General features: G+C 36.4%; 2 protein-coding genes across 2 annotated transcripts; one reads left to right on the top strand and one right to left on the bottom strand.

Annotated features, from left to right (window-relative positions):
• The first annotated feature begins 799 nt into the window (after positions 1 to 799).
• LOC132613746 (protein CPR-5) lies at positions 800 to 7,081 on the top strand. The gene is made up of 5 exons (XM_060327952.1): positions 800 to 1,164; positions 4,018 to 4,074; positions 4,428 to 4,463; positions 4,584 to 5,321; positions 6,104 to 7,081. Exons 1-5 carry the CDS (start codon positions 856 to 858, stop codon positions 6,638 to 6,640), a joined length of 1,677 nt encoding a protein of 558 aa, XP_060183935.1. The 5' UTR covers positions 800 to 855; the 3' UTR covers positions 6,641 to 7,081.
• A 5,685-nt stretch (positions 7,082 to 12,766) lies between these two features.
• On the bottom strand, positions 12,767 to 20,753 carry LOC132613930 (protein HEAT INTOLERANT 4-like). The gene is made up of 14 exons (XM_060328229.1): positions 20,307 to 20,753; positions 18,930 to 18,968; positions 18,763 to 18,816; positions 18,591 to 18,654; positions 17,677 to 17,735; positions 16,907 to 17,031; positions 16,628 to 16,687; positions 16,374 to 16,432; positions 15,166 to 15,242; positions 14,975 to 15,013; positions 13,819 to 13,881; positions 13,664 to 13,711; positions 13,401 to 13,529; positions 12,767 to 13,241 (listed from the first exon to the last, which is right to left on the bottom strand). Exons 1-14 carry the CDS (start codon positions 20,499 to 20,501, stop codon positions 13,194 to 13,196), a joined length of 1,059 nt encoding a protein of 352 aa, XP_060184212.1. The 5' UTR covers positions 20,502 to 20,753; the 3' UTR covers positions 12,767 to 13,193.
• Between the last annotated feature and the right edge of the window lie 7,042 nt (positions 20,754 to 27,795).

Raw genomic sequence — 27,795 nt, forward strand, 5'->3', positions numbered from 1 at the left:
TGATGGGTGTATAGAAAAATAAGTCTAAGATCCTAAAAATGTGTTTTAAATTGTGTATGTCTATTCCTAAAATGGACAATATCACTATGGGTTGCAATGTGATAAAATTATGAGTCAAAAATCAAAGCCGACCTTTACTTCTTCTTTTTTTCTTGAGATTTTTATGCTTTTGTAAAATCAGAATATTAGTAAAGAACTTTGTCCCAGCATCAAATAAACCCTATTGTTTACCTCTAAACCCCTTATATCACTTATCCTTTTGTCCTATTGCTATTTTGTTAAAATGTTATAGAACATAGGAAAAGCTCAAATTTCAACAAATTCGATCTAGTTATTATTATGATTGTAAATGACAAGTATATCAGATGGTTCGCTTAACCCAAAGCTGTTGAGAATGCGTCTCATTACCCTTCATTTCATTTTACTTGATTTTTGTTTACTTGACACTCCCCCTTAAGAAGCTATTTATAAGGGGATTATTTTACTAAAATATTCTTATTAATTATATTTTGAAAATATAAATTTGACTATTATTACTTTATATAATTAATTAATGATAAAATAATATTAAAAAATAATAAATTTATTATTATTTAGTAAAATAAACAAGTGAAAAAGCAAATTTTTTATTTTTATTTTTAGTATACTGACTAAGTAAAAAGAAACGGAGGGGGTATTTTGTAGGGAAGTCGTTAATGAATTGAAAATTCTAATTCTGCCCCTAGACGTTTGTGAAAAAACAAAATCTCAATACTCTTCCTTTTTCTTTATTATTATTATTATTTGACTTTAAATAATTATACGTTTGGTGTTACCCACCACAATAAAAGAAAATCAAGATTTCAAAAATTAGGAATGGACGACGACCGTCCCCCTCTCAATCCACCACCGCCGGAGCCCAAAAACGACACCATGGCTTCCCAAATCCTACCTGAATCTGACGTCATCAAAAAGAAAAAGAAAAAGAAGAAGAATAAAGACCCTTTTGACCCTTCTCATTGTTCCTCATCATCTTGTTCTAATAGGGGTATTAGGGTTTCCTCAACAACAGGTGGTCGTAGAGTCATAATTGGTAGAAGACATAAAAGCAGCACTGACAACAACAATGTTGTTGAAGCTCTTGCTCTACCTCTTGGCATGTCTATTGCTGCTGTTCTTGCTCAGGTCTCCTTCTTTTTGCATATGTAAAAATCTGCTTTTGTTGAGTATTGTATATGATATTACCTCCTTCCCAATTTATTTGACTTGGCACAAAACTTAAAAAAGAAAGACTTTTAGAAATCTGTCTAGTTATCAATCATTGCATTAGGGGTAAAAAGGGAATTTTTGTTGTTAAATTGTTTCTCATTGTAGAAAGGTAGCATTTTTATTTTATTTTTGGGACAGACTAAAAAGGAGAGTGTGTCACGTAAATTGGGACACATGGAGTACTTGCTAGTATAATCCTGAACCTTTTAGGATGCAAGATCAAATTCTTATGTGAAAGTTGTGCCATTGTTGAGCTTGGTGATTGGTTTTTAGCTGGTAATGTTCAAATTTGTTAATGGGGCTATTATGGTTACTAAATACTGTAATTTGGAATTGTGGACCGCAGTTATTTGATTGTATCTCTTGTACATTGTTTGATTACATGGCAAAAGCTTCAGTCTTTTCGGAAAAGTTGTGGTATTCATGTTGAAAGAAGTGATTTTGATTCTTTCTTTAATCAGACAGAAGTAATCTTGATATTGGGATTGGTATTTAAGCTGGAATAGATGTTATAGCAGTTATTGGTGTTTCTTGTTGGTCTCTCTTTTTTGTGATGATTTGGAATCACGGGTGGAAATGTTTGAACTTTCTTAAGTTATTAGAATTGTGCTGACAGTGAGAAGAGGTGTGTATGGTGCTGCTAAGTTGTACTGGCTTACTGTTTGGTTTGGGTCAAAGACAGTAGCATAGTAGTAACCATAAAATATTCTGGCCTAAAATGTCAATTAATGTTGCCTTATCAAAAAAGTACGTTAATTATTTTTTAATTGGAAGGAATCACAAAGGTGTTAAATTATTGAGTAGCTGTGGGTTTCTCTCAAGCATTAGTTCCTTGAAGTTGTAATTCGATATTTATAGATGTTGTATGAAAAGTTTCTTTATTTAGAAATGGATTCATATATTGTTGTGTCCATTGGAGATTGTGCCATGGCGTGTCCTTTTTGTGTAATTTTTGAAGATCATGTTTCAACTGCTTAATATATATTTCTCTATTATTCACAGGCTTGATAAACTTGTTCATAGTCATAATGTCCTATTAGTAACTTTTCTTTTCTACGAAGTCGAAGAGCTACTGACAGATCGTTAAAGCTGGCTAAAGAATGGTGTAGTAAAATATCAAAACCATATCTTCAAATTCAAAACTGAATTCCCTTTCATCCAATAGTACAAATTCTGCATATATCTATGTTTAGAAACAGAGAGCATCTCCTTTTAATATTCAAAACATCTCCTGTTTCTTTCAATCTATATAGTCCGGGAGAAATGCACAGAGGCGAATACACATCCAAATCTTCTTGTGAAAGTTGTCAGCATAATTCTTCCATCATGCAAACTTTTAAAGTTGTGGGGTGCTGCCAATAAACTCCAAAAATTATCAAGAACATAGTCCAGAGCTTCCAAGTATAAGTGCACTGTGCGAAAAGATGATTAGCAGATTCACTGAACTTTCACAGAAATAACACCTGTTCCAAAGCTTATAACCTCTTTTTTGCAGATTCTCATGGGTTAGATTAGCCCCATGAGCACAAGCCACTTTAGGAGGGGCTAATGTCGTCCAAATCATCTTCCATGGCCAGGAATCAACATTTTCAGCAGAATTTTCCTAAAGCAATCTGTAGAAGGAGTTCACAGAGTATTCTACAGCATTGCTTGCCTTCCAAAGCATACCATCATCTTTATGCATGTCTAACACTACAGATTGCATTCTACACAGGAAAAAGTTCCAACATCTTCCAACTCCCAGTCATTGAAGTCCCTCCTGAACTGAAAATTCCATCCTGCAATACTAAAACAAACGGCCAGCATTATATCAGACAATTTCACCAGCCTGTATAAGACTGGAAGTTGATCCTTAAGCAGCCCTTCTCCAACCCATTTATCCCATTATACCATCATTCTTGAAATTGGCTCCTTTTGCAGTACTGTTACCATGTGGCTCCATCTGTGATCTGACTTATCCCATTGTAATAACATGGCACCCATGCTTAGGATGTCTAATCAGCTGTGTGAGGTCTAGGAACTATTTAATATTTCAGTCGAATGATGTTTTAACTTTCTGAGTAATTCATGTTTAGCTTCTGATTGTCTCGTCTTACCAGTTTCTCATACTAAATCTATTATCAGCCTCATTTTAAATTCATTCACTCATCTTTAGAAACCTCTTCTCTGTTCTGTGAATGGTAGTTTATATTGCTATTTCTGTTGATTTGTCAACAATGTTTGGGCTTTCCTTTTTCTTGTGATCATGACATCATCAAGTGTTTGATAAGGCTCATGGTATGTGCTTTACAGAAATAATAATTATCATGACAAACAACAAGAACGACAGCAGCAGCAACGACAACAATTAAGGAGGATGTGATACTATATGTTAATAGCACATGTCGTCATTTAACTTGATGGAGATATAAGCTATGTTTTACCACGAAAGCCCTATAAACCTTGAAAGTTCTGATGACCGCTTAACACAAACATGAGGGGTGCTTCACTTTCTAAAGATGAGTTTTATCTTGCCTCTAGGGCTTAGTTCAAGTGGCTTAGGTCACAGGTTTGAGCTCCGGACACCACGGTTATTAAAAAGAAAAAAAGGATGAGTTTTTTCTTGTTTGATACGCGTCTTTCTTTTTCGTTGCTGCAAAGTTATCACCCTCATTATCACAGGAACTTAATATGTTGATAGTCACTCATGAGTTGTGACCATGTTTCTTATGTATTTATAAGGATATAGTAAGTGTGCGCTGTTAATATAGTTTTTGTTGCTTTGTTTAGGTTTTGGAAAGGAAAGATGCAGCCGGACAAAAGATATCTGTGGATTACCTGTCAGAGGTATGAGATACTGTATTGGACAAACAATTTTCCCTGAAGTGATTTAGGACCTAATAATGGTCTGAACTTAACTTACCAGTTTTCCCAAAAAAAAAAAAAAGGTCTGCACTTTGCAGAACCATATTGCTATATAACAAAATGGACTTCAAGGGTGCTTTATCTCAAGTGAACATCCTTACATGATTGAATTTTAGATTACAAGTATAACCTGCCTTTCTGGAAATGTTCAAAACATTTTGCATTTTGATTACAATCATAGCCTGCCTTCATAGACATGTTCGAAACATTTTATATTTCCTCGGCGAAATCAGATGTGTAGATCTCTTGATTTTATTTTGTCATTTTTCACACAGATTTGTACTTTGGCAGTCCGAGAGTCTTTGGCCAATGTAAGCATAATCTATCTTCTTTCTTTTAAGCTATGGTTTTGTCATTAATACAGTCAGTTTATAATGTAGCAACGATTTTATAGCAGCAGACTTTATACTTTTGGCTTGTTCTGGAACCAGGTATTCGGTGACCAGTTTGAGTCTTTCGTGAGGAACTTCGAGAAATCGTTTCATAGTACCTTGATGACACTCAGATTAATCAGTGAATCCTCTATGAACAGTGGAGTAGAGCAAAATCATTGTGCAGCAAGGACTTCTGTCTCAGAAAGATCTGTGCCGTACATTTCCAACAGACTAGAAAATCGTACATGTGATCCTGACTTCGGTGAGTCTCAAGCGGACTCATTTCAGCAGAGTGCCATCTCTGATAACGAGAGAAATCAAGAAGATAGCAGTGACGGTACATGTCTTGAATCAATAGGTCGGCAGCTTACCCTCTATGATAGGCAAGTAAGGCAGCAATTGGCTTCTGTTTCATCCAGTACAGAGATTAACCAATCTATGCATAGCACTCTGGAAAGATCTCTCATAGAGCAAGCTAGGTCGAATGACCTCAAGACATTTGAGATTGGTCTTACAATGAGGAAGTTGCAACTTAAAGAAAGAGAGCTGTCTCTCAGTTCTGATGCGAACCTTTTGGAGAGGGTCAAACTATCATTTGGTTTCTCTAAGACGTCCTTCAAAGCTGAAAAGTTTAAAAATCAAGTGGAAGACTCAAAACATGCTGAGCTGCTTAAATCATGTATAGACTGCCTTGTTGCTGGTTTATTTATCATGTTGGTGTGTCTTGGATATGGGACTTATGTTTTCTCTCATAAAAGAATTACTGAAGCTACAGCATCCTGCACACCTTCCATGGTAAGGAATATCCGATTCTGGATTCCGTTGATTTTGTTTAAATCGCTTTTTAAGAGTTCTAGTATTGTTTGACTCAAGCCAATTGTCATCTCCCCTTGCACATGATTTCTGTAGAGTCTATAGATGGCAGAAAATTAGCAACAATAAAGATGTTAACTCTTTTCCCATTGCCACATAAACTCTTTTTCCTTAGGGGTTAGCTGGAATAAATGCACCATATATCCATTGTTCGTCTATGTAACAATCTCATTCAAGTCCCTCATTTATAGTGGTATGCAAGTCCTAAAAGCGGAAGTGTTGGGTACATGCATGCAGAAAATTCTTGAATGAAGAAACCCAAATTCAAGTTGGTGGAAAAGAGGGATGATGGCTATAGTAGTGTTAATTCCATAAATTTTAATAAGAGATTTATTTGGTGGATGTAATGCACAATAATTATATGGCAGCTATATAATTGCCAAGGGGCATACATTTGCTGACCAAAAAATGGTTGCTTTTGATCCAAATGCTGGGTAATTATTTGTATTTTCTCTTTCTTTCACTTTGTTTTTATTTTAGGAAAATTGCCTATTTAAGCGATGCAAGGCACTGTTTATCAGGAAACTTTCGTCCAAAGAAGTCAATGTTAGTTGTTAAAGATGCTGCTTTTGGTGTTCTTTCTTGAAGCATGGATCCCAGGGATGATAATTTAGTTAGTTGGCCATCTCTGTTTGTTCTTATGTTTCACCAGTGCACAGCATTTATTAGCCGTGGTAATGAAATGGACATATTTTACATTCCAGGAACACAAGTCTTGGTGGATGCCGAAATCAATGTCATCTATTAATTCAGGACTGCAACTCTTACGGTGTCAGGTTCTAGTTCTCAGTCGCATGCTGTTTGGTGCTTTCATGATAGTGGCTATAGCCTTTTCACTTCTCCAGCGCTCTGCAACTTCGAACCAGACTATGCCAATTACTTTCATTCTGTTGCTGTTAGGAGTTGGCTGCGGTTTTGCAGGGAAGTTTTGTATCGACACCTTAGGGGGAAGCGGATATCATTGGTTAATTTTTTGGGAGACGTTGTGCTTGCTACATTTCCTTTCGAATGCTTTTATCTCGACTTTGTTCCTGATCCTTAATGGACCTGTCACGGTTTCAGAAAAGAGCACGAGGGATAGAACATTTCCACACTGGATAAGGAGATCTATGTTTTATACCACATTACTTCTTTTTCTCCCCTTGCTATGTGGTTTGATCCCTTTTGCTGGCCCCCGTGAGTGGAAAGATCACTTCTCTTCACTTGTCCTGGACTCTTTTATTACTCCAGTTGAGTACTGAAAAGGAGAGTGCAAGCTTGTAGCATTATTGGATGAAACACTGCTTTGATCAAGACCTGTCAAGGAATTTAAGCGTAAAGTATTAGGCTTGAGGATGATTATTCTGTTTTAAATGTAAAATTATTATGTATCATTAGGGGCTAGCTGAAGATTTCAGGCTTACAGATGAAACACTCTTTTGATCTGTGCCTGTCGAGGAATTTTAGCTTTGTATCATCAACTAGTAGAAGATTAGCCTTAATTATCTGTATCATTAGAGCAAAATGAGGCCTTGCGTAGTTAGGTTCCGTTCTTTTTGGTTTATGATTGGGAGAAAGCAGGTTATGAGTCTTGGAACATCTTGTGAAGATGCAGGATGCAGTAGTATCAAGTAAGGAGCATCTTGTATTGTACTATATTTTATTCAACTAAAAGAGTATTAACTGTAGATTGTGGTGAATAACTGGTGTCATTTCTCTATGATCTGTTTATCTGCTTCTTCAGCATTTGTTGTATATGAGTATACTGGTGAATGCAAAACACACCCAAGTTTCCTGGTGAGTCCTCTTCTTTTATTGCTGCACAACAGGGTACAACAGGACAAAGGTCCTTCTTAACTGATTTCAGGACTACAAAGGGGTCCTATGACAACAACAAATCTAATCTACTTTGTAAATACTGCAAGAAACCTGGTCGTACTATTGACAAATGTTATAAACTGCATGGTTTTCCTCCTAATTTTAAGTTTACCAAATAGAGGAGTTTTCAAAATCTTATTCAAAGTAATGCAGTGACTAATAATGATGGTTGTGTAGATCCTTTTGTCCCTGTTGCTCAATCTGATGAGCAGGGAAAGTTACTTAGTCCTGAACAATTGACTCAGATTATGCAGATGCTATAGCAGGTCAAGCCAAATGATCAAAATAACAATTCTGATGTCATAGCTAATGCAAACTATGTTGGTATAAGCTTAAGCCCTTTCTCTTTAAACTCTAAAATTGATGTTTCCGAATTCACTAACAAGACTTGGATCATTGACTCAGGTGCAACTGAGCACATGAGTTACATCAAAGAATTCTTTATCAATATTAGGCCTCTACCTCATACTGTGTCTGTCAAGTTACCAAATTCACAAAGAGTCTCAGTTTCTCATTTTGGTTCTGTCAAGTTATATACTAATCTTATCATTCACAATGTTCTTTTTATTCCAAGTTTTCACTTCAATCTCTTATTTGTTCATATGCCTTGTCAGTAGCTTGCTAACTTCATAATTTTTTCTTCTTTTCATTGCTTTATGCAGGGCCCTTCAATGAAGAGCCCAATGCTACTTGGTGAAGCAAAACAAGGACTCTATGTGCTGAACAATAGGACTCAAGCTTCTTATTTACCTTTCAAGCCTAGTTTAAATTTTCAAGTTATGTCTTAAATTCCCTAAAGGATGTATCATCCAGTTTCAATTGTATTTCTGATTCTGATTCTAAGAGCAAATTGTGGCACAATAGATTGGATCATATGCCTTTGTCTAATATGAAGAATATTAACGAAATTCCTTTTACTATTTGTTCTAAGTTTCTTGTTCCTTGTACTATTTGTCCATTAGCAAAGCAAAGCAAGTTACCTTTTCCAAATAGTTCTATTTCTTCTCAACAATGTTTTGATCTTATTCATATTGATACTTGGGGACCATATAAAACACCTACCTATGATGCTTATAGGTATTTTTTAACCATAGTGGATGATTTTAGTAGATGTACTTGGACATTTTTTTTTATCTACTAAATCCAATGTTTTTCCTATCCTAAAATCTTTCCTTGCAATGATTGAAAGATAATTTTCCAAAAAGATCAAAATAATCAAATCTGATAATGCCTGGGAATTAGGTTCCAGTTCAAATACTTCTTTTTTATCTTCTCAAGGTATAATTCATCAGACTTCTTGTGTTGCTACACAACAACAAAATGGTGTAGTTGAAAGGAAACATAGACACCTTTCAGAAGTTTGTAGGGCATTATTGTTTCAATCTAATCTACCTTCTAAATTTTGGGGTGATTGCCTTTTGACAGCTACTCATTTGATTAATAGATGTCCTACACGGATTCTTTCTTTTAAAACACCTTATGAGAAACTGTTTGGTCATCCACCTATTTATTCCACTCTTAAATGTTTTGGCTGCCTTTATTATGCTTCAATTCTTTCTCATGGTAGAACTAAATTAGATCCTAGAGCTCAACCATGTGTCTCTCTTGGCTACCCTTTTGGAAAGAAGGGGTACAAGCTTTTTGCTATTCCGACTGGGCTACATGCCCAGATTCCAGACGTTTAGTAAGTGTCTTCTTCATTAGCTTGGGAGGAAGTCCAATTTCTTGGAAATCCAAGAAACAACCCTCTTTATCTCTATCCTCTGCGGAAGCGGAATATTGTTCTATGAGGCGTGTCGTCACAGAATTAACTTGGCTTGTTCGTTTACTTTTTGATCTTTCTCTTTCTCCTTCTTTACCAATTTCACTCCATTCCGATAGCCAAGCTGCGATACACATTGCTAAAAACCCCATTTTTTATGAACGGACGAAGCATATCGACTTAGATTGTCACTTCGTCCGTCAACAGTATCTGGATGGTTTGATTTCTTTATCTTTTATCCCTTCATCTTCTCAGTTGGCAGATCTCTTCACAAAACCCCATCATGGACCTTCTCATCGGTTTTTGTTGGGCAAGTTAGGGGTTCGATCCTCCCCCTCCAACTTAAGGGGGGTATTGGAGTATACAATTCTTCTTCTCCAGTGATTATTGATGAACAAGTTGAAGAAACAATGGAGAAAGTTTCAGACAAAGAAAAGAGCTCGATAGTTTCAATGTTAAGTTGTCGATGACTGAAGCGGATATCATTGGTTAATTTTTTGGGAGACGTTGTGCTTGCTACATTTCCTTTCGAATGCTTTTATCTCGACTTTGTTCCTGATCCTTAATGGACCTGTCACGGTTTCAGAAAAGAGCACGAGGGATAGAACATTTCCACACTGGATAAGGAGATCTATGTTTTATACCACATTACTTCTTTTTCTCCCCTTGCTATGTGGTTTGATCCCTTTTGCTGGCCCCCGTGAGTGGAAAGATCACTTCTCTTCACTTGTCCTGGACTCTTTTATTACTCCAGTTGAGTACTGAAAAGGAGAGTGCAAGCTTGTAGCATTATTGGATGACACACTGCTTTGATCAAGACCTGTCAAAGAATTTAAGCGTAAAGTATTAGGCTTGAGGATGATTATTCTGTTTTAAATGTAAAATTATTATGTATCATTAGGGGCTAGCTGAAGATTTCAGGCTTACAGATGAAACACTGTTTTGATCTGTGCCTGTCGAGGAATTTTAGCTTTGTATCATCAACTAGTAGAAGATTAGCCTAAATTATCTGTATCATTAGAGCAAAATGAGGCCTTGCGTAGTTAGGTTCCTTTCTTTTTGGTTTATGATTGGGAGAAAGCAGGTTTTGAGTCTTGGAACATCTTGTGAAGATGCAGGATGCAGTAGTATCAAGTAAGGAGCAGCTTGTATTGTACTATATTTTATTCAACTAAAAGAGTATTAACTGTAGATTGTGGTGAATAACTGGTGTCATTTCTCTATGATCTGTTTATCTGCTTCTTCAGCATTTGTTGTATATGAGTATACTGTTATGATCTATCTGATTTTGATTCTTTGACCTGGTTTGTCTGTGTTCTTGGGACAGGAACCAGTTGTTAGGTTAATTCTTCATAATTCTACCGCTACTAACATTATAAGCAACTTGAGAGGAAACAAGGCAAGGTACATCTATAAATAAGATGCTAACTTCAAGGATTAGATTGGTCTAGGCACTAGAACTATTTATATGCAAGCAAGCCCTTTTGTAAGTAAGGTTCCTCCTTTTCATAAGAAAATGGTGAGGGAAGTTCAGTTGGGGAAGGGGAATAAAGGGTCTGATGAGTATCAAACTCAACTTTTCTCTATTCCCGTTGCCCACCCAAAAAAAGACGAGGAAGACTAATCGCCGCCCTACTCGAATCTTTGCTTCCATGTTATGTAACTGACTGCTAGAAAGGCTGAAAGTTCAAACTATGGCTGCTATATGGAATGCTTCAGTTGACGTTTGTCCGGTTAATGCGCGAGAAGTGTCACGACCCGACTCCTTAGCATCAGTCGCATATTGATAGCCCGTGCGGCGCCCGTAGTCATGGCGGACTACAAGCCAGCCTATGATTGTCCCACGATTCATGGCCTGACCCTGTGCCTATTACGAAGCTTGCCTCAGAGGCTTAACTTCAGCGAAGCCGCCTGTTCGATATCCTGGCCTCATCCTTGACTTGCTAGCATGCTCATGTGGCGCATTTCATGTGCTGAGTCTTGTTCGACACCTAGGTTGGCTACGGACATGTCAGTCCCTAGCCTGGCACTGAGCGTCGCTCGCACTGTCGCAGTCCGATTCTCAAGCTTGACACTTGCCTTGTGTCTGTGCATGTGGCTTGTGCTTTGCCCGATTAGGGCAACTCTTAAGTCTTTGGCCTTTGTCATATGCTTCTTTCGTAATGTGTCCATGGTATGGAATTTCCAAACATAGCCCTCGCGACGTACTTCCATCCCGCATAGTGCAGCGACGCCCCACGACTGCACATCTATGCCAATGGACCCTTGCTTGCAAGGCTAAACCCAAGCCAAGTTCACAAGTCAACACACGAGACTTTAAAAGTGGCGCCTCGAGTGCTCAATCGACACAGAGTTCTTCATATAGCCCGCAGGGCATAATCGATTCATACGTCAAGCGTCCAGCACTCGTTGTGCGGCCAACGCTAGCCCGGAGGCCGAGCGTCGCTCGTAGAGTTGCATAACTCGTATGGGTACCTTGGATACCCCTTAGAGATGCCTAGGCAGGACCTTAAGGTTTCCCCTTAAGATTTCTCATTTGGTACGGCTTGATGATAACACACATGGGGCGGTTGGTTGAGCATGGAACACTTGTAACCCCCTTATATATGCTTTAAAGAAATAAACCCAGATTCCCTTAGATGACATGTTTTGGCCAGAGAATCAAGATGGGTGTTTCTCAGTGATCCAAACTCCAAATGAAGCTCCGTTTGTTCTTAAAGGTTCGTCTTGACTTCCTTCACACCTCCATGAAGTTTTATCCAATTCTTATACTCGTGGAAAGAGATATGACATTCAGCAGCTTTAGATAATTATGACAATGCCACTGCTTTTTGGTTAAGTCAAGCCCATTGGAGAACGAACTCGGAATGGAGCCAAACTTGATAAGCATATTCAACACCCTAGGAATCGGGCTTTTGCTCAAGAATGTGCGGCACTGGCACTCGTGGCACGCACGCGGCCGTCGCCCATAGGCTAGACCCTTGTTCACCCACGTCCTGAGATCCTTTGGCACTCTTAGGACATGCAATGCATCATTGCTAGATGGTCGTTGCCTCCCGCATTGCGCTTCTACCTGATGCTCCTTATGACCGTGACATTGTCACTGCACGACGCTTGCACGACCAACACGTGTGTGGCCCGCTCGGGGCGCACAGCATTACGGGCGCTAAGGCACAATGAAAGCAGCCCATAACAGAAGTCATGTAAATTTAAGAATGGAAGTTCGCTTGTCAGGTGTCAGGCCAATCATGCTCTCTAGTATTATCTACAAGGCAAGGGAAAAATCAGTGGCAAGGCAGAGAATTCCTACTGTATGAACTATCTAATCATGTTTTCTTTTTCCTATCACATGCAACAGACAAGACTACGTTTTATCATCACACATGCTCTGTTACAGCTTCGTTCATGCACATTAATCACCACTCAATCCACTGAAGTTCACTGTTATCTGTTTTGCTACCTCATATTTACTGTTATTTCTATTTTCATTTTGGATGGGTAAGGGAGAGTGCAGTTTTCCAATGTTTCTTCGTTAGATATATCTACTAAAAGGCTTTTTATCACAGTATAATAAAAAAAAAATCGTTTCCACTTCCCCTGTGCAAGGATTTCACGGCCTAAACAGACTTACCTATTTTGATCACCAATGTATTGATCCCATATAAAGATGCAAATACTAGTCCCAAAAGGAAGCAAGCAGTTATATGCTTCATGCTTCAGATTATACCCTGCTCATTTTTCAAAATCATATCAGAAGAGATACAACATTTACTCAACTTTCATATGAAGCTAAACATTCTAGTTCATCTAAGAACCAACAGTTAATTGCAGCTCATATCGTCTTTTAAGGGTGAACATGATATCTAACAACAGAAAAGGATTACATTTGTATCCAAAATGAAACAAAAATTTCACAGCTAAGGAAGACAAGAATCGTTGCCAAAATTTTTGACTGAACACTCTAGCTATAGGATTGAGGAGGAAAAATAACATTTTGCCTCTATGGATCTTTCTGCTTCCATAAATAGTTCTATAACTCTAATGGTTGCTGCGGAACACATGCTAAGTTGAACAGTATGATTCCATCATCCAGCTCCCAAGGCTACCAGAGGTACATGGTTTCAGAATACAGTTGCTTAATTTTCCCGTTCTGAATATGCTCTCTGATGCATCATTCAGAAAACTTTGTGAGCCTTTCCGTAGTATCTGTTTATGAATGGAGACTGCAAAGAAAAAGGAGGCGAGAACCACAAATTTTATTTCCTAACACAGAGTTAATCGTATATACATATATGTATTAAGTCTTAGCATCAGCTAAGCAGACATAAGGCCATGCATAGACCTATTTATAAGATACTTAAGACTACGAACAGGATACTCACCTTGACCTGAGATACATCAGGAGCATCAGGTGAGGGCACGGGATAAAATTTATAAAACTTCATACTCTGGAACGCAGCTTTCGCTTCTTCACTCATCTCCTGTATAGCTTTTTTCCTGGCTTCTCTCGCCTAAACCATAGAAAATTAACAGTCATGACCATAAGCAAATCAAGTATTAACATGAAAAAAGATAATAGGACTGCAAACCAACAGCTTTGCCACGGAACAGGAAAGTAGGATTGCAACAAATTTCCCAAATATACCTCTCGATTGCTCTTCTTTCCTTCTTTAACCTTCTCCTTCACAAATTCCTAAAATTACAAAGATGATAAACAGAAGTTATATAATTTTTTAATAAGGTAAATCTTTTATTGATGTATAATGAGACTTGTCATTTGATATCACAAGGAAGCATTACCATAAATTCATCTTTTTGATCTGCGGACAACTCCTCTCCCTCAATCAATTTGTCGGCCATTTCCTACAAATTTCATCACTCAAGTTAATAGATGGTAGACTGGCTTGAAAAATGGAAATATACAGAGGCATATACAGATTGCTATGACTTTAAACTGGCAAAACTTGCATGACTTGAGCCAATAGAGGAAATGCTGATCCACCCCTTAGCTTCATACTGGAAAATTTACCTTTTTAGTAAAATGAACATTTTATCTCACTAAATCAAATCAACTTGGTATAAATTAAACCTAAAACTAAAACTAATTTGCGTAAAGCTCCTCCTTAAATGGAACTCACACAACTTATACAATAATTTTACACTTTATTTGTTTCAAACTTGATGCAGTATACTCCAAACTAATTGTTCTGCTTTTTCACACGACAAAGTTTAAATCTTAAACACTCCTAGAATCTGACACATATTTGCTACGCGATCTCCAAAATGCCTTTGGTAAGAAAAATGGCAACCTATAGGATGGCTATTCAAGATAAACCTCTCACCCAAGCTGCCAAAAGAATAAAAGTTTTATCCTTTCTTAAATTTGTCAAAAAACAAGAAGTTACACAAATAGCAGCCATATGGGGAGAAAAACCAGGATTTGGTCAGTATAGCTGACTGAGGTCTAAGAAAGGGAAATAATATTCTAATGTGGGTTCGGATGAGAATTTTTTTCCTTCCTTTTTTGTTCTAGATTACAATGAAAAGAGATAAATTTGGTTTTTGGTTGAAAAGAATTTCTTTGTGATAGTTCAACAAAAAGAGAGTTTATTTCAAGAAACTGCAGGATGCTGCTTTCTGTGCCTAGTCAGCAGAAAAAAAAACACAGCAACAGCAGAAATCAATAGAGATAACATATCGAATGGCATAGTAGTAAATATGCAAGTCTCACGTTGAGAAAAGAAAGAATATGTTAGTCCCTTTTTTTGTGCTAAAAATAGAGAACTTAACTAAAGCTGGTGGTCAAATGTCTTTAGCAGCTTCAACATATGAGGACACATAGAGGAACCAATTTACAGCATATCCCAACAGCCCTTTTAATTTTCATTTGGAAAGAGGGAGGCACCCAAAAGTAGAGGGGGTGGTAGAGAAGAAAAAGAGAAGGCCTTAAGCATACCTCTGGCTCATCAAATTCCCAATCAAACTCGCAAAACACCTGAAACCAAAAGAAGTCAAAACTTCCTTAAAATTGTGAAGCACATGCATATATACCTGCATTTCTCTTCATACAACCACTTACGGATCCCTTTTATGGCAAACCGTAGTTGAGTGGCCACAGTACTATTCTACTAGTATTTGAAAGCTTACAGGCGGCTCTGTTGGGAACAAGATCTGCACAATGGTACTCTGTTCAAATTCATCTTCTGCGAATGGCTGATAGAAATCTGCCAAGAAAATAAATATCATGGAGACTTCTACCCAGAAATGAAACCCATCAAAGACAGCTATAATAATTAAAAGATGTACACCACAAGGGAAGTCAAAGATGACAGGATATCCTCTCAGTTTATAAGTGCAATGCATTAAACTGAAGCATCAAGCTAAATCTAAGTAATTTACGGAAATCATTAGATATAATATTCTCAAGCTTAGTTAAAACCCATATATAAAGACAACATGATTGATATTCAATTAAATAAATTTTGACAATTATAAGAAACATATTCTTTTCTTTTTTTTTGAATAAGTATAAGAAACATATTCTTAATAACTAAATATTTTAGTTTTCTATCTGTTTAGAAATGAGAAAACAAAATTACATTCAGTGCTAGCATACAGACATATAACTTCAAAATTTCAAATTTTCTGAATACAGTGACTTCTCAAAACAGCTAGAGATAAATCTTAATTCATTCCAGAGGGGATCCTAAACAGGGATAAGCACAGCAGTGTTCCAAACTTTAATTCTCCAGTTATAAATGTTAGTGCCAAGTCATGCCAATTTACCAGAAAAATGCATTACCTAATGCATCTTACACAAAGAAACATGCTCCAAATCTGATGTGCTATCTCAGAATGAAGAAAAGAGAAGATAATTGACCGCCTTGCAGTTTGCTAGCCTAACCCCCCCCCCCCCCCCGGGTTGAATTATATTCTAAAACCAATTACCCTCCAGTGCAACTGCCAACACCAAAACTTTCAAGTCAGAGGTCCACATATTCTCCTAGCAAGTTTATAAGGAAATTAATCATCAAACTTGTTGCTTCTAGAAATGAGAATTAAAGAGGAAGGCTCAACAAAAATCATCTTCACATGTTAATATCTCAAGTAGTTATGGACTAGCAAGTCCTTCAACCTGCTTCAGAACAACCATGTGGTAAAGGGGAAGTAAGTTAACTGACGACAAATTCTGGAAGAAGGATTACCACTTCAGTTATCATGATAATAAAACAGAATCAAATAACTTTAGAAACTAAAGCAGCATAAAAGGAAAAACTTAACATAAGTTTATTGATTGACACGAAGGAACAAATAATGGGTTAAATCTCCATAATCATTGGAGTTATTTTACTTACAAGGTAAGCAATATTCAAACTTCTTAACACGCTCCAACTTCAAGTGTTTTAAACCAGCCCTGAAATAAGCACATTGAAAGATATTAATCACAGAAAGTTTTTCATCTCCTCCTATTGCCTCTTTAATACGCAAGCATCAAGTGATGACATTGGGAAGTTCTCCTCAGTTACCACACACAGAAAATTGAGTGCCTAACAAACCAAATAAAACCAGCCAAACTGTTAAAGAAGAATGCAGGAGGTAGGAAGCAGACCTTCTCTGTGTACACCTCAGAATAAAAATTTGGGATTTGAGTCTTTCAACTTGAGCTTCCCTGTTGGAACAGTCAAAAGCCAAGTTATAAACCACTTAAATAAGACATACAACAGAATAGAGATAAAACAAGATGGAAACACACCAACTTAGGGACAAGAATATTATTATTCTAAAGGAATATATGCATTGTTAGAAGCCAAGATCGACACGTATACGACTCATAAGAGAAAATGAGAACGAAAAAGTTAAACCAGCAGGGAGGGGGCAGCAACAATACCGTTTTTCCAAAGGAATATATGGAACCCAGTCCATTTTCATCTGTTTCATTGGCAGTATCTCTTCAGCTTCCCTTTGTACAGAGTTTATTCCAATTTTATCAGAAGGTGGAAAAGGAGATACAACCTGTTCAAAGGAAGGAACAATATTAACACAGAAAGAGGAGATTATAAAATGTATTTTTAAAGAACAAGTGCTTTTACTTGGCCTCTACGTGAGGTAAAAGAAGGTCAAGTTCTGAAATAACTTTACTTTTCCAAAAAGCACAAAAACTAGAATCATAATGACACCTTAATACACTAGGAAACAGGAAAAGTTTACTGAAGTCAATTAGCAATGTTCTCTACTTCTTCATTTGTTTGTCTTAATACACTAGAAACCAGGAAAAGTTTACTGAAGTCACTGGCAATAGGCAATGTTCTCTACTTTTTCACTTGTCATCGTAGTTTTCTTTTGTGGCTCATATGTGGCTCAGCCTGAGAAATTTCCTTGCTCGAGTGTACAGCACTGTTCACATTTGCAAACCTCTTAAGGACTGACAGTAATGGAATGGGCTCAAAAGTAAGCTCTTTGTGATCTCCATGTCATAAATTCAGAAGGTGGAGCAGATTAAAGCTCTGCCAAGCAAACTAGAGGTCAAAATGGGCTAGACTGAAAAGTGCAGCCATTTAAATTTTTATAAGCAGTGAAGAGCACATACATAGAAGTGAAAGGAATAAGGTTAAAATTAACTAAATACTTCTATATAACGATTGGATATTAGAGACTTACAGCAACCACAACAGGTATACACGTGACTTTTGATTGGCCCTGGAAAAAAACCAATTGTGCTGCAAAAACAGGAGAATAGTTCTACATGAAGCAAATTAATTGAAGGACTATAATAGGATATTGGTCATACTAAAAACAGATTAAGTTGAAAGAATACGATCACCTACTCAAAGAAAAAAAGAGTGTTTCAGGATACATGAAACAGAAATAATTATGAACGCTATCAAATATCCAAACAAAAATTTTTTTAGAACAATATCCAAACACAAAATTGGCAGGAAAAAGAAGGTAATCAAATTAAACGAAGGGGTCAATGACATACATGAAATTGTTCAGCAAGATTAGAGTAAATAGAAAATTGAACACATAAAAAGGTGAGAACATAACTATTCATAAAAAATGACGTGAAAAGCAAGGAATGAATCGGCTTAAGGGGACAATGATCCCCAGTTGATATTGCATAGCAAGATTAGAATAAAGAGAAATTTAAACATGGAAAATGGTGAAACATGCTATTCACAAAATAAAAAAATAAAAAGGGCAGCCCGATGCACTAAGCTCCCGCTATGCGCGGGGTCCGGGGAAGGGCCGGACCACAAGGGTCTATTGTACGCAGCCTTACCTTGCATTTCTGCAAGAGGCTGTTTCCATGGCTCGAACCCGTGACCTCCTGGTCACATGGCAGCAACTTTACCTATTCACAAAATATTGATGGAAAAAGAAGAGAACAGATCGGCTGAAGGACTCAGTGATCTCTAGATAAAATTGTATAGAAAGAATAAACACTGAACTCTGAATACTATTTAGAAGCAATACAGTTTCAAAGATCACAGCTACAGGTCAAGTTACTTGGAGCACAGAACATGAATATGTCCATACAGTAAGTAAGACAACAAACTCCAGCTACCACTTACGTTCTGTACAACCAAAAAGGTAGACTTTCTTTCCATGCAATTCTCCGCCTTCTTCAAATGCATCCTATCACAAGTCCAACAAGACCTTTGAGTTATCTTGTCCTTTTTACAAAAAATACTTTGTATACTTAAACAGAAGGCAGATATAATGAACTGCAAATAATCAACTCACTTCGAGATTTGAGAAATTCCATTTGTATTGGTAAACCATGTCTATCTGATCCCACTGTCACCAAGAAAAAGAATACATTCAAATTTCAGAAATTATAAGCTAGACAATAAGTAACATAAACCAGAAAGCTATGCCAATGAACAAACAGAAAGCAATCAAATTCTAACCTCTGTACCAACAGGAAAAACCTCTTGCCAAAGATCTTCCTGCAAAACATACCAATTGAAAATGTAAGGAAGCAGAGCAAAGGAATTATTGTCTAAACGAGCAAGTAGAAAATTGCAAATTTCTGCCATAAATGTTCAAACAAGCACAACTGCAACTATGATGATAGCGACAAAGTAGTGTACTGTGATGTTTCTGCCCTCGCCCTCCATGACTAGACTCCAAGATATAGCAGCTTGGATAATTTCTTGACTTTTAAATTATTTCATAGGACTGGAGAACAGAACACAGTACAAACTAAAATGTTGATGGCATTTCTGTACGTTTAGGAAACTAAAAAACAGATGGGCCGCCCAATGGCTTGTCTTAATTTTAAAGAAACCAAACATATAGAGTATTAAACCCATCCCTTTGCCAACCCCTAGAACAAGTAATTTCAAATATATCAATATAAGTGTTATCAAAGACGAAAAGCTCTAAGGTCTGCTGGGGCTTTAAGCGGAAATAAAGCGTGGGCTTAAATGAAGAAAGACACTAATAGAGAAAAAATACAAATATGTATGTGTAGTCCAAGACTAACAATTATAAGCATGAATAACAAATATATGGACAAAGAAATTGGGAAAAAAATATGATAAAATGAAATATCAATTGTTTTAAGTCGCCTCTTCAGGATTACACTTATTGCCGAGGAAACGTAAGTCTTAGAGCTTTGATGACAACATTGAAGTGCCTGAAACAAGGCGAAACGCTCTACTTGTTTTAAGCGTGCCTTTGACAACAGTGATTAAAATACAAGATAGAACAATCCAAGTATTGACTCCAACTCATTGTTAACAACTGCATATGAAAATCGAAAGCCATGCTCATACGCTAGCTAACAGCATCATACATCATTGCCAGGAAACAGCAACGACCCAAAACAAGGAAATATCTCTAATAACTAAAACATATACTTGAGCAAAAACCCCAAGTTAGCATTAACAATAATCAAAATCATAATATTCAATCTTAAACAAACCACTTAGCAATTGAAAGTATCGTACCGACCCTCCATTATCAAAAGGGAATAACAAGATTTCACAAAATAACCCTAGATTATTTAAGCCAAAACCCAAGCTAGCATTAACCAATAAACAGAGTAATTAGCACTTCGAAAACCCCAATCTCAAACTAAATGGGGTTCAGCTATATGAATAATCGCCACGATACATTCTGCTTTCTTCGGGCCTATCAACAAAGCATAATAATTAAGTTTACCCCAACCGGCAACCACATAGCATTTTCAAGATTCAAGTTACTACTTTACTAAACATTATCAAAACAATGTAACAACCCACAAAGTTGAAAACAAAAGGGAAGAAGGGTAGCATAATTACCAAATTCCTTTTATCAGGGAAGTACTCAGTTTCAGTTTCAGGTTTAGCAATCTTGGCTGGTTTAGCTCGACCCTTAACAACACCTTTGGTACCCTCTCCTCCATTCTCCTCTTTGTTGTTAACAGATTGGGTCTCCTCTTTCGACTTGGCTTTACCTACTACTTCTCTAGCCTTTCTCTTTGTACCTTTCCTCATGTCTTTGATTCAATTCAATATTATAGATGGCAAATGCGTTAAGGGTTTGGTTGTGGTGGGAATTTGAATGAGTGAGGCGATGGCGGAAAACAGAATAGAAGAAGCCAGAATATAAGAGAGGCGCTGGTAATAATTTTGGGTAAGCGCGTAAATCGGACGCGAGTGAGCTTAACTATGTGTATTGTCTAGGAGCTAGGAGGGAGATTGGAAATTTTGGCTTTTGTTTTCCGCAACTATTTGCTTTTGGTTTTGATTTTCCCCCCTTTGAAAACTTAGATAATAACTCGCTTAACATTTACTATCAATTTCAATACTACGGCCCCGTTTGTCCATACGTATCAAAAAAAAAAAAAAAAAACACTTTTTTTTGGAATTTTAGAGTTGGAGGGAGTTGGAGTGTATTTGGCCATAGTTTTTGAAATTATAATTTTTAGTGAAATATAGTTGTAAAAAAGTGAAAACAATCTGAAAAACAAGTTTTTTGAGTTTTTTGTATTTCGAAATACAACTTCAAGTTGTATGTGGAATTTCCATGGCCAAACGCTGATTCCTGAAATAAAGTGAAAAAAAAAATCCGGAATAAAATGATAATTTTTATGGCCAAACGGGGGCTACATCTCCCTCCATGATCTCCTACCTTTATTTACACAAGAAAATGGATAATAACACCAATTTTGACTCAAAGTTATAAAAATTTATTCATCTATAATTTTAACTATATATGAATAAAATTATTTCACGTTGTAGCAGGCGTTGGGAATTCTAAGTTTAACCGACTCGCACATGCCTCATAAAAGGATGGAGGTGTCTCGGGGAAGTACGGCTGTGAATCGTACCGAGAAAGTCGGAAAAACCCGCCAACCACTTAATGGTGCTCTAAAGGATGCATTTTAGAGTCGCCATCTAATTTTTAGAAAATTAGGAAAACCAGTTCGAAAAGGGTTCATTTAAAACTATTATTTAAAAGAAACCAAAGTCTGGGTAAGGGTTCTGGTGATCCCCGGGAAGGTGTTAGGTACCCCGCTATTAAGGATCCGCTCAATTGCGGTTTACCTACGGCTTCTAATAGTTTACCTTATGATTACAAATTGTTTTGAAAAAAATTATTTAAGTCTAGATTTCCGCAATAAAAGGGGTGTTATTTACATGCAAGAAATTCATTTTAAAGAAAGCGTCGAAGTATAATTTCGCTCAAAATTGAGTGTGGGTGTCGGACTTGAACACCTAAGCTAACACTCGAAGGCTCTTAGCCTAGGTAGGACTCCACGTAAGTCCACCCAAAAGATTTTTGGAAAAAAGTGTTTAAGTTTATGAAAATAGTTTTAACATACTATATATACCGTAATTATTTATAATATGTTATTTATTCTAACCTATCAATCATACTCTTTATTTAGCCAAATTTTAATCCATTTTTATGCATATTTACACAAATCTCGAACGTTCAAAATCAGTCCATAAGTTTTAAAACAGTCCAAAACGGTCTCAAGCAGTTCAGCCCCCCCTCCAGTAATGTCAATTTAGTCAGTAATTTTCCCAAATCCAACGTTATAAGTCCAAAAATGTGTCTCGGTCCATCTTTCATTTTTATACACGAGTTGAATTTTAAAAAGCAATTAGTTTTTAGCGACTCCAAATTGTATGACAATCATATAAGGGTTCCAACATATTAAATTTAAAGGCACAAATATGAATTTAAATCGCATAAAGTAAAGGGTAAAGATTTTGGGGCGACCAAGCCCAAACGAAGGTATCATGCAAGTTGGTCCCTAAGTCCATACGTATGCTCCATTTTGCTCCGAATTGGATTGACTCGATCTAGATGAATTGGTGGGCCTCGTTGAACCCACCAATGAATGGGGGGTTTGCAAATAAAAGGGTATAAATACATTAGTATCTAATCTCGGGGACATAAATCAAATTTACAAGGCCAAAATTTAAATTACAACATAACTGGGCTAAGCCCGTGAGTAGATGAATAAAAAGAAAGGGACAGATTATGCAAAAAGGAAACTGAACCAGTATACGGGCTCAATTGGCCCAGCTTTTGAAATCATGCTAGAAATTTTCTAAGTATTGAGCTGTGATATACATGATATACTATGTGATATACCCTCATATGGAGAGCAAAACCCATTGAAAGGCATACCCTCCATATACAACCAATATACACTATATGCCCTTCGATATTCATTCTATATATACCTCTTTTAACTTCCCAAAGGAACTCAAAAATTCCCAGAAATTGCTCAGATTTCTCAGGTTTAAACTGTTCAGATTTTATCAAGCAATCAAGCATATGGGCCACTTAAATTCATGGATTCTCAACTAGCTAGCAAACTTAGGAAAGTACAAGAGGTAGCAAACTTTGTCAAGGATAAGAGAGTAACAGACACTTTTAAATCAAAATAAATACATACGAGGTAGTGTCCATCACACAGTGCACACACCATATTCTAAAGGTCTATTTTCTATTTTTAAAACTCATGATTAATCTAACTAGAGCAGAGGCAAGAGTTTTCATAGTTTCAGCTTTTATGGATAGGCAATGAATCTAGTCAAGGTATCAAACCTATAAACAAACATGGTAAGGCTGAGGTCAATAAATCCCACAAATAGCAGTTTCATAAGAACAAAGCAAGAGTCTAAGTGACAAGAAAGGGGGGGGGGGGGGGGGGGGGACAATGCATTGAGGAAAGATGAGACCAGGGAGTGTCAATTAAGCCAATGGAACAAGCAGGGGAAGTGTATAAACAATATTCTCTTTTCCAGTTTTAACAGTTAAGGGCAAAGCAGGTTTAAGCTCAGAAAATTTCAAGTTAAAGTCAATCTAGGCAAATCCTAACAGTCTAAGAAGATGCAAACAATACAGGATATGGTATAATCCAAACAAGCAGAGGAGGAGATACACGGTGCATAAATCACAAGATTAATCAAACCATCTAGCTAAAGGAATAATTCACACAAACACAGACCTTACACTTAATCTCTTTTGAGCATTTTTGTTTTAACTTTCCTATACACTTAGACTCTAGGTGATAGAAGTTCTCAAAACAATAATTCCCAAACTCAAATTCAGAGAACACAAACTTCAAAATAACTGATTACAGATCCTTTAAACATGGGTAAATGAAAAGGAAAAGCCAGTTCCACAAATATCACCCAACAACTCCAAAAAGACAATAATTCAGACCATCATACTTAGTTTTTAAACAAGAGGTTAAGTTTCCAAAATTCCTTATACTTCCAGCCTTTTAATCAGCTTGGCAGAAAGGGCATTGACAACACATAATAGGTCTAACATGATGCTCAAAATTTACAGAAAATCAACAAATCAGACAACAAGTGACATGAACCTTCAGTACTCTCTCTTACACTTAATTTATCACTTCTAACACCATATGTTCCATTAACAGTCATCATAATCTTAAACAGACCCCCAAAATTCACAAGTCAAATCTAGGATAGACTCAACTTTCAAAGAGGCCTTCTAAAAGACCAAAGGGTGATAGAACAATATTCATAAAAGGGAGACAGTCCCATAAGTCACCAGCCTTTATCTTTTAGGACCTTTTGTAACCATGTAGCCTTTTAAAAAAAAATGACTAAGAACACAAGCTAAGACTCATAACAACAGGAAAGAAACTAGACTTCATTTAAAATTCACTTTTAAGATCCCATAGACACACTTTACAAGTCATATTAAGGAAGAGCATTTCACTTAAACAAAGAAGGAACTAGTTTTAATCAAAGTTTTAAATTTTTGAACCTATCAATCTAAATTGGGCACACATCACAACAAAACTTGTCCCTCCTCTAGTTTAGATTTAGATAGTCTTGAAACTAACAGAAATCACACAAACAAAACCAATTTTATCTCAGTAAAGCCACAAAAGGCACTGTTGCTAGCTTTAAATCATGTGTTGGATTTTAAATCATATAACTCACCAAACAATTATACTTCAAATTTAAACCTCATAACTGGATTCTAAACTGCCTAATGATCCTTAAGTAACTAAGTAGGACCAAAATTTGCCAAAACTCCAATGAACAGCAAAAACATCAATATGACATGAGATCTGCAAATACTACTAATGTAACAATATTCTACAAACTAAAATGAGCCTTACAGAGCTCTAAAATGTTAAAGGAAACAAACTGTGGTCTAAAACTGATCCTTCTTCCTTATTTAAGCTTTATTTGAACCTTAATACCAATATTATAGGACCAATAACATGATGAGTATCAATGAAACAGTAAACCAAAAAATAAAGCTTATTATCAGCACAAACACACTCAAGCTAGCATTCACACTAAGTTGTAACAGAAACAGGCTTAGAACATCAACCAAAGAACTATAACTAAGTCAAGTGCATCAAAAGAAATGAAAATGAATATGAAATAAACTGAAAAAACAGAATTTTACCTTTTTGTAGGGCAACCAAAAGATCAAAGGGGAGGGTTTGGATCAACACTTCAAATATCAACACCCAAGATTCCTTTTGAAAAAAAAAAAAAAAGCAATCTCTTCTTTGAATTCCTATGACATCTTATAGCATATTTTAGGATAATATATGTATAATGTAAGTATATTGTAGTATTTCAGAGGTATATTTGTATGCATTGTATTTTGTAGGCTAGGGTACTTAGTATTGTTTTCAACTTTAGAATTTTTTTCGAAAAGTCAGAAAAAACTCCCCTCTCAAAACAGCCATATGGCGTGCTATTTATAGCAATCCTCTAGGGTTTAGGGGGTAAAAAATTTGTTTCTCTAGATTCCCTCTCAAATCCCCCTTCTTAAAATTCAAAAACAATTTGGATTTTTCAAAGGACAACAGGATTCCTCAACAAATTACCACAATTAGTACCATGACCAATCAGAAATGGTACACATCACACAATACTACAAAATACAACTAATTGTACACCTAGTCACCAAATAGGACAAAATGACAACGAATTAACGGTAAAATCGTACAAAGGGTAGGATAGAAACCCTTCCTGTACCCGAATCTGAGAGTCTCCCCATGGGGTTTGCTTCCATGTGATAGAGCGCACAAGATGGATAAGGACTCGAGGTCCCGCCCATAGCGACTCTATCACCGCATAACCCCCGGTAACATCCCAAAAAACGAGTCGATCGAGCATGCAACATGGTATTTAAAGGAAAATAAACCTGCAAATCACAAGTACTCACGATTTAGGACGAAATGCCTAAAAAATCCGGCGAGAATGGCCATGGAACCAGCCATGGAGGTGAAACCCTAGAGGTTCGTTTTTGTCTCCTGAAGAAAACGAAGGATCGGGTGGACTGAAAATAATAAACGGGGGGTGGAAGTTTGTATTTTACAAACTTCCATTCCCCCATTTTATAACAAACCCCCCCCCCCCCCCTCCACTTTTAAAAGTTAATTTTAAGAACCCCCTCCTAATTTAGACCAATTAATAACTAACTAATACAAATAACGTATAACTAACTAAATAGTTATTTTGACTTATTAAAAATTTAAAACTCGTGAATTTAGAAAATTAGTTTTAAAACGAGTCAAATATTGATATAGTTCCGGAGAACATTTAAGAGTGTGAAAAATGCAGTCAAAATGAGCGGTAATTCATATGTTATCTTGATTAACAATTTTTCCGAGCTAGATGGAGAGGGATTCGTATTTTTAAACCAAATATGTTAAAAATAAATAACTCGTAATTTCTTGTAATCGTTGATCTTATGAAAAGAATAATTAAACGTCAATTTTTGCAATTTTCTTGGGATTTTTGAATCTTTTAATCTTCTAAGGACATCCTTGCTCCGTCTTGGATTCGGGAAATATGAAAATTAAAATATACGTTCTACGCGGTGAAAATTAGGTGTCAACACACGTCACCTCGCCTATATTTCACGTCCTTGCCCTTAAATTATTTCACTTATCATTTAGTTGGAAAAAAAAATCTTCCATCAAAGTCAAAGTCTTAACCCACCTTAATTTGAACCCTTTCAAGCACCAAAAAGAACTTTTCCTTCTTAGAGCCTTCGAATACTCCAACACATTTCTCAAGGGTTTGAAATCTGAAATTATAAGTTAATACCTCAATTCGACCTTCAAATCATATCTTATCTTAGGATAGACTCTCACTTCCATACATAAAAATTATAAATTAAACATCTAATTAAAGCGGATAATCAAGTACAATATTCAATTCCAATGTTAGAATCCTTATCCCAACTCCAATGGTCAAAATCTACATGAAAATCGTTCAAGTGAGCTCCAAAAATCCCAAATAGTATTTTGAAATGACTAATTCTCAATCTAAAATTCTTTAATCTGCTAGGTGCTAACCCTACGGGACTGCGGCCAGGCCTCTCGCGACCTCGAAAGTTAGCCCGATGGACCTCTCACGATCGTGATCAGCTTGGTCTCTTAACCGAACGTGGCCCTCATCCTCATCCTCGCGATCGCGATGTTCTACTATTGTACTAAAAAAATTGTTGTATTACAAACTTGGTTTTAACCCCCAACACTCATTGTACCCCTCAGATTGCAATCCAAACATACGTACAAGTCCAAAATAATCTTATGAACCTATAGGAACCTTCAAACCACGAATCTGAACCTGTTTAATCAAATATTTGACTTTGGTAAACTCCTAACTTTTCAAGCTTTTAGTTTCGGTTCTAGTGTTCTGAAGCGCTCTTGAGTTCCTAAGGACCTATACCACTTGTACCCTCAAGTTGTAAATTACTAAACAGACCTACAAGAATTTCAAATAGAGAAAAGGGGGTCCTAAAATTTAAAATGAACGAACGGATCGTTACAATCAATTTAATGCAAAAAGTACCCAACACTTGGATTAAATTCTTAACTTTCCTAAATCAACCCATTTCGGTCATATTATGGATAATCGCTTTAAAAGTCTCAATAACGATGTTACGACATCCACTCGAGTCATTACAATACAACATTAAAGTCTTAGTGTCACTATTCAGCATCTCTTGCACCAACACTATTAGTGAAAAGTTAGGGTTAGACATTTATGATCTCCAATCACCAACCAATAGCTCTCATATACTTATTCCTATCATAATTTGAAGAAAAAAAAAGTGAATATGCTATTATTTAATTAGAGGTTAAAAACTGGGGGTGACACTAACGCCTTTGATTGTTGTCACAGACCATGAAAGGTTGAAATTGATTGACGAAATGCATTTTTTTTTTGTTTCCATTTCGCTTATTATAGCCTAATCATATTTAGCTTTTTTTTTTTATTTTTTTATTTTTATAAATCGCTCAAAGTGCAG

Source organism: Lycium barbarum, chromosome 10 (assembly GCF_019175385.1).
Source record: "Lycium barbarum isolate Lr01 chromosome 10, ASM1917538v2, whole genome shotgun sequence".
Classification (NCBI taxonomy): Eukaryota; Viridiplantae; Streptophyta; class Magnoliopsida; order Solanales; family Solanaceae; genus Lycium; species Lycium barbarum.

Coding starts and splice junctions, on each gene's coding strand:
- LOC132613746 (XM_060327952.1), top strand. CDS start 856: ATGGACGACGACCGTCCCCCTCTCAATCCACCACCGCCGGAGCCCAAA. Junction 4,464..4,583: donor TCCGAGAGTCTTTGGCCAAT/GTAAGCATAATC, acceptor TTCTGGAACCAG/GTATTCGGTGACCAGTTTGA. Junction 5,322..6,103: donor CATCCTGCACACCTTCCATG/GTAAGGAATATC, acceptor TTTACATTCCAG/GAACACAAGTCTTGGTGGAT.
- LOC132613930 (XM_060328229.1), bottom strand. CDS start 20,501: ATGAGGAAAGGTACAAAGAGAAAGGCTAGAGAAGTAGTAGGTAAAGCC. Junction 16,688..16,906: donor TATATTCCTTTGGAAAAACG/GTATTGTTGCTG, acceptor CTGTTCCAACAG/GGAAGCTCAAGTTGAAAGAC. Junction 15,243..16,373: donor GTTTGAATATTGCTTACCTT/GTAAGTAAAATA, acceptor TTTTCTTGGCAG/ATTTCTATCAGCCATTCGCA.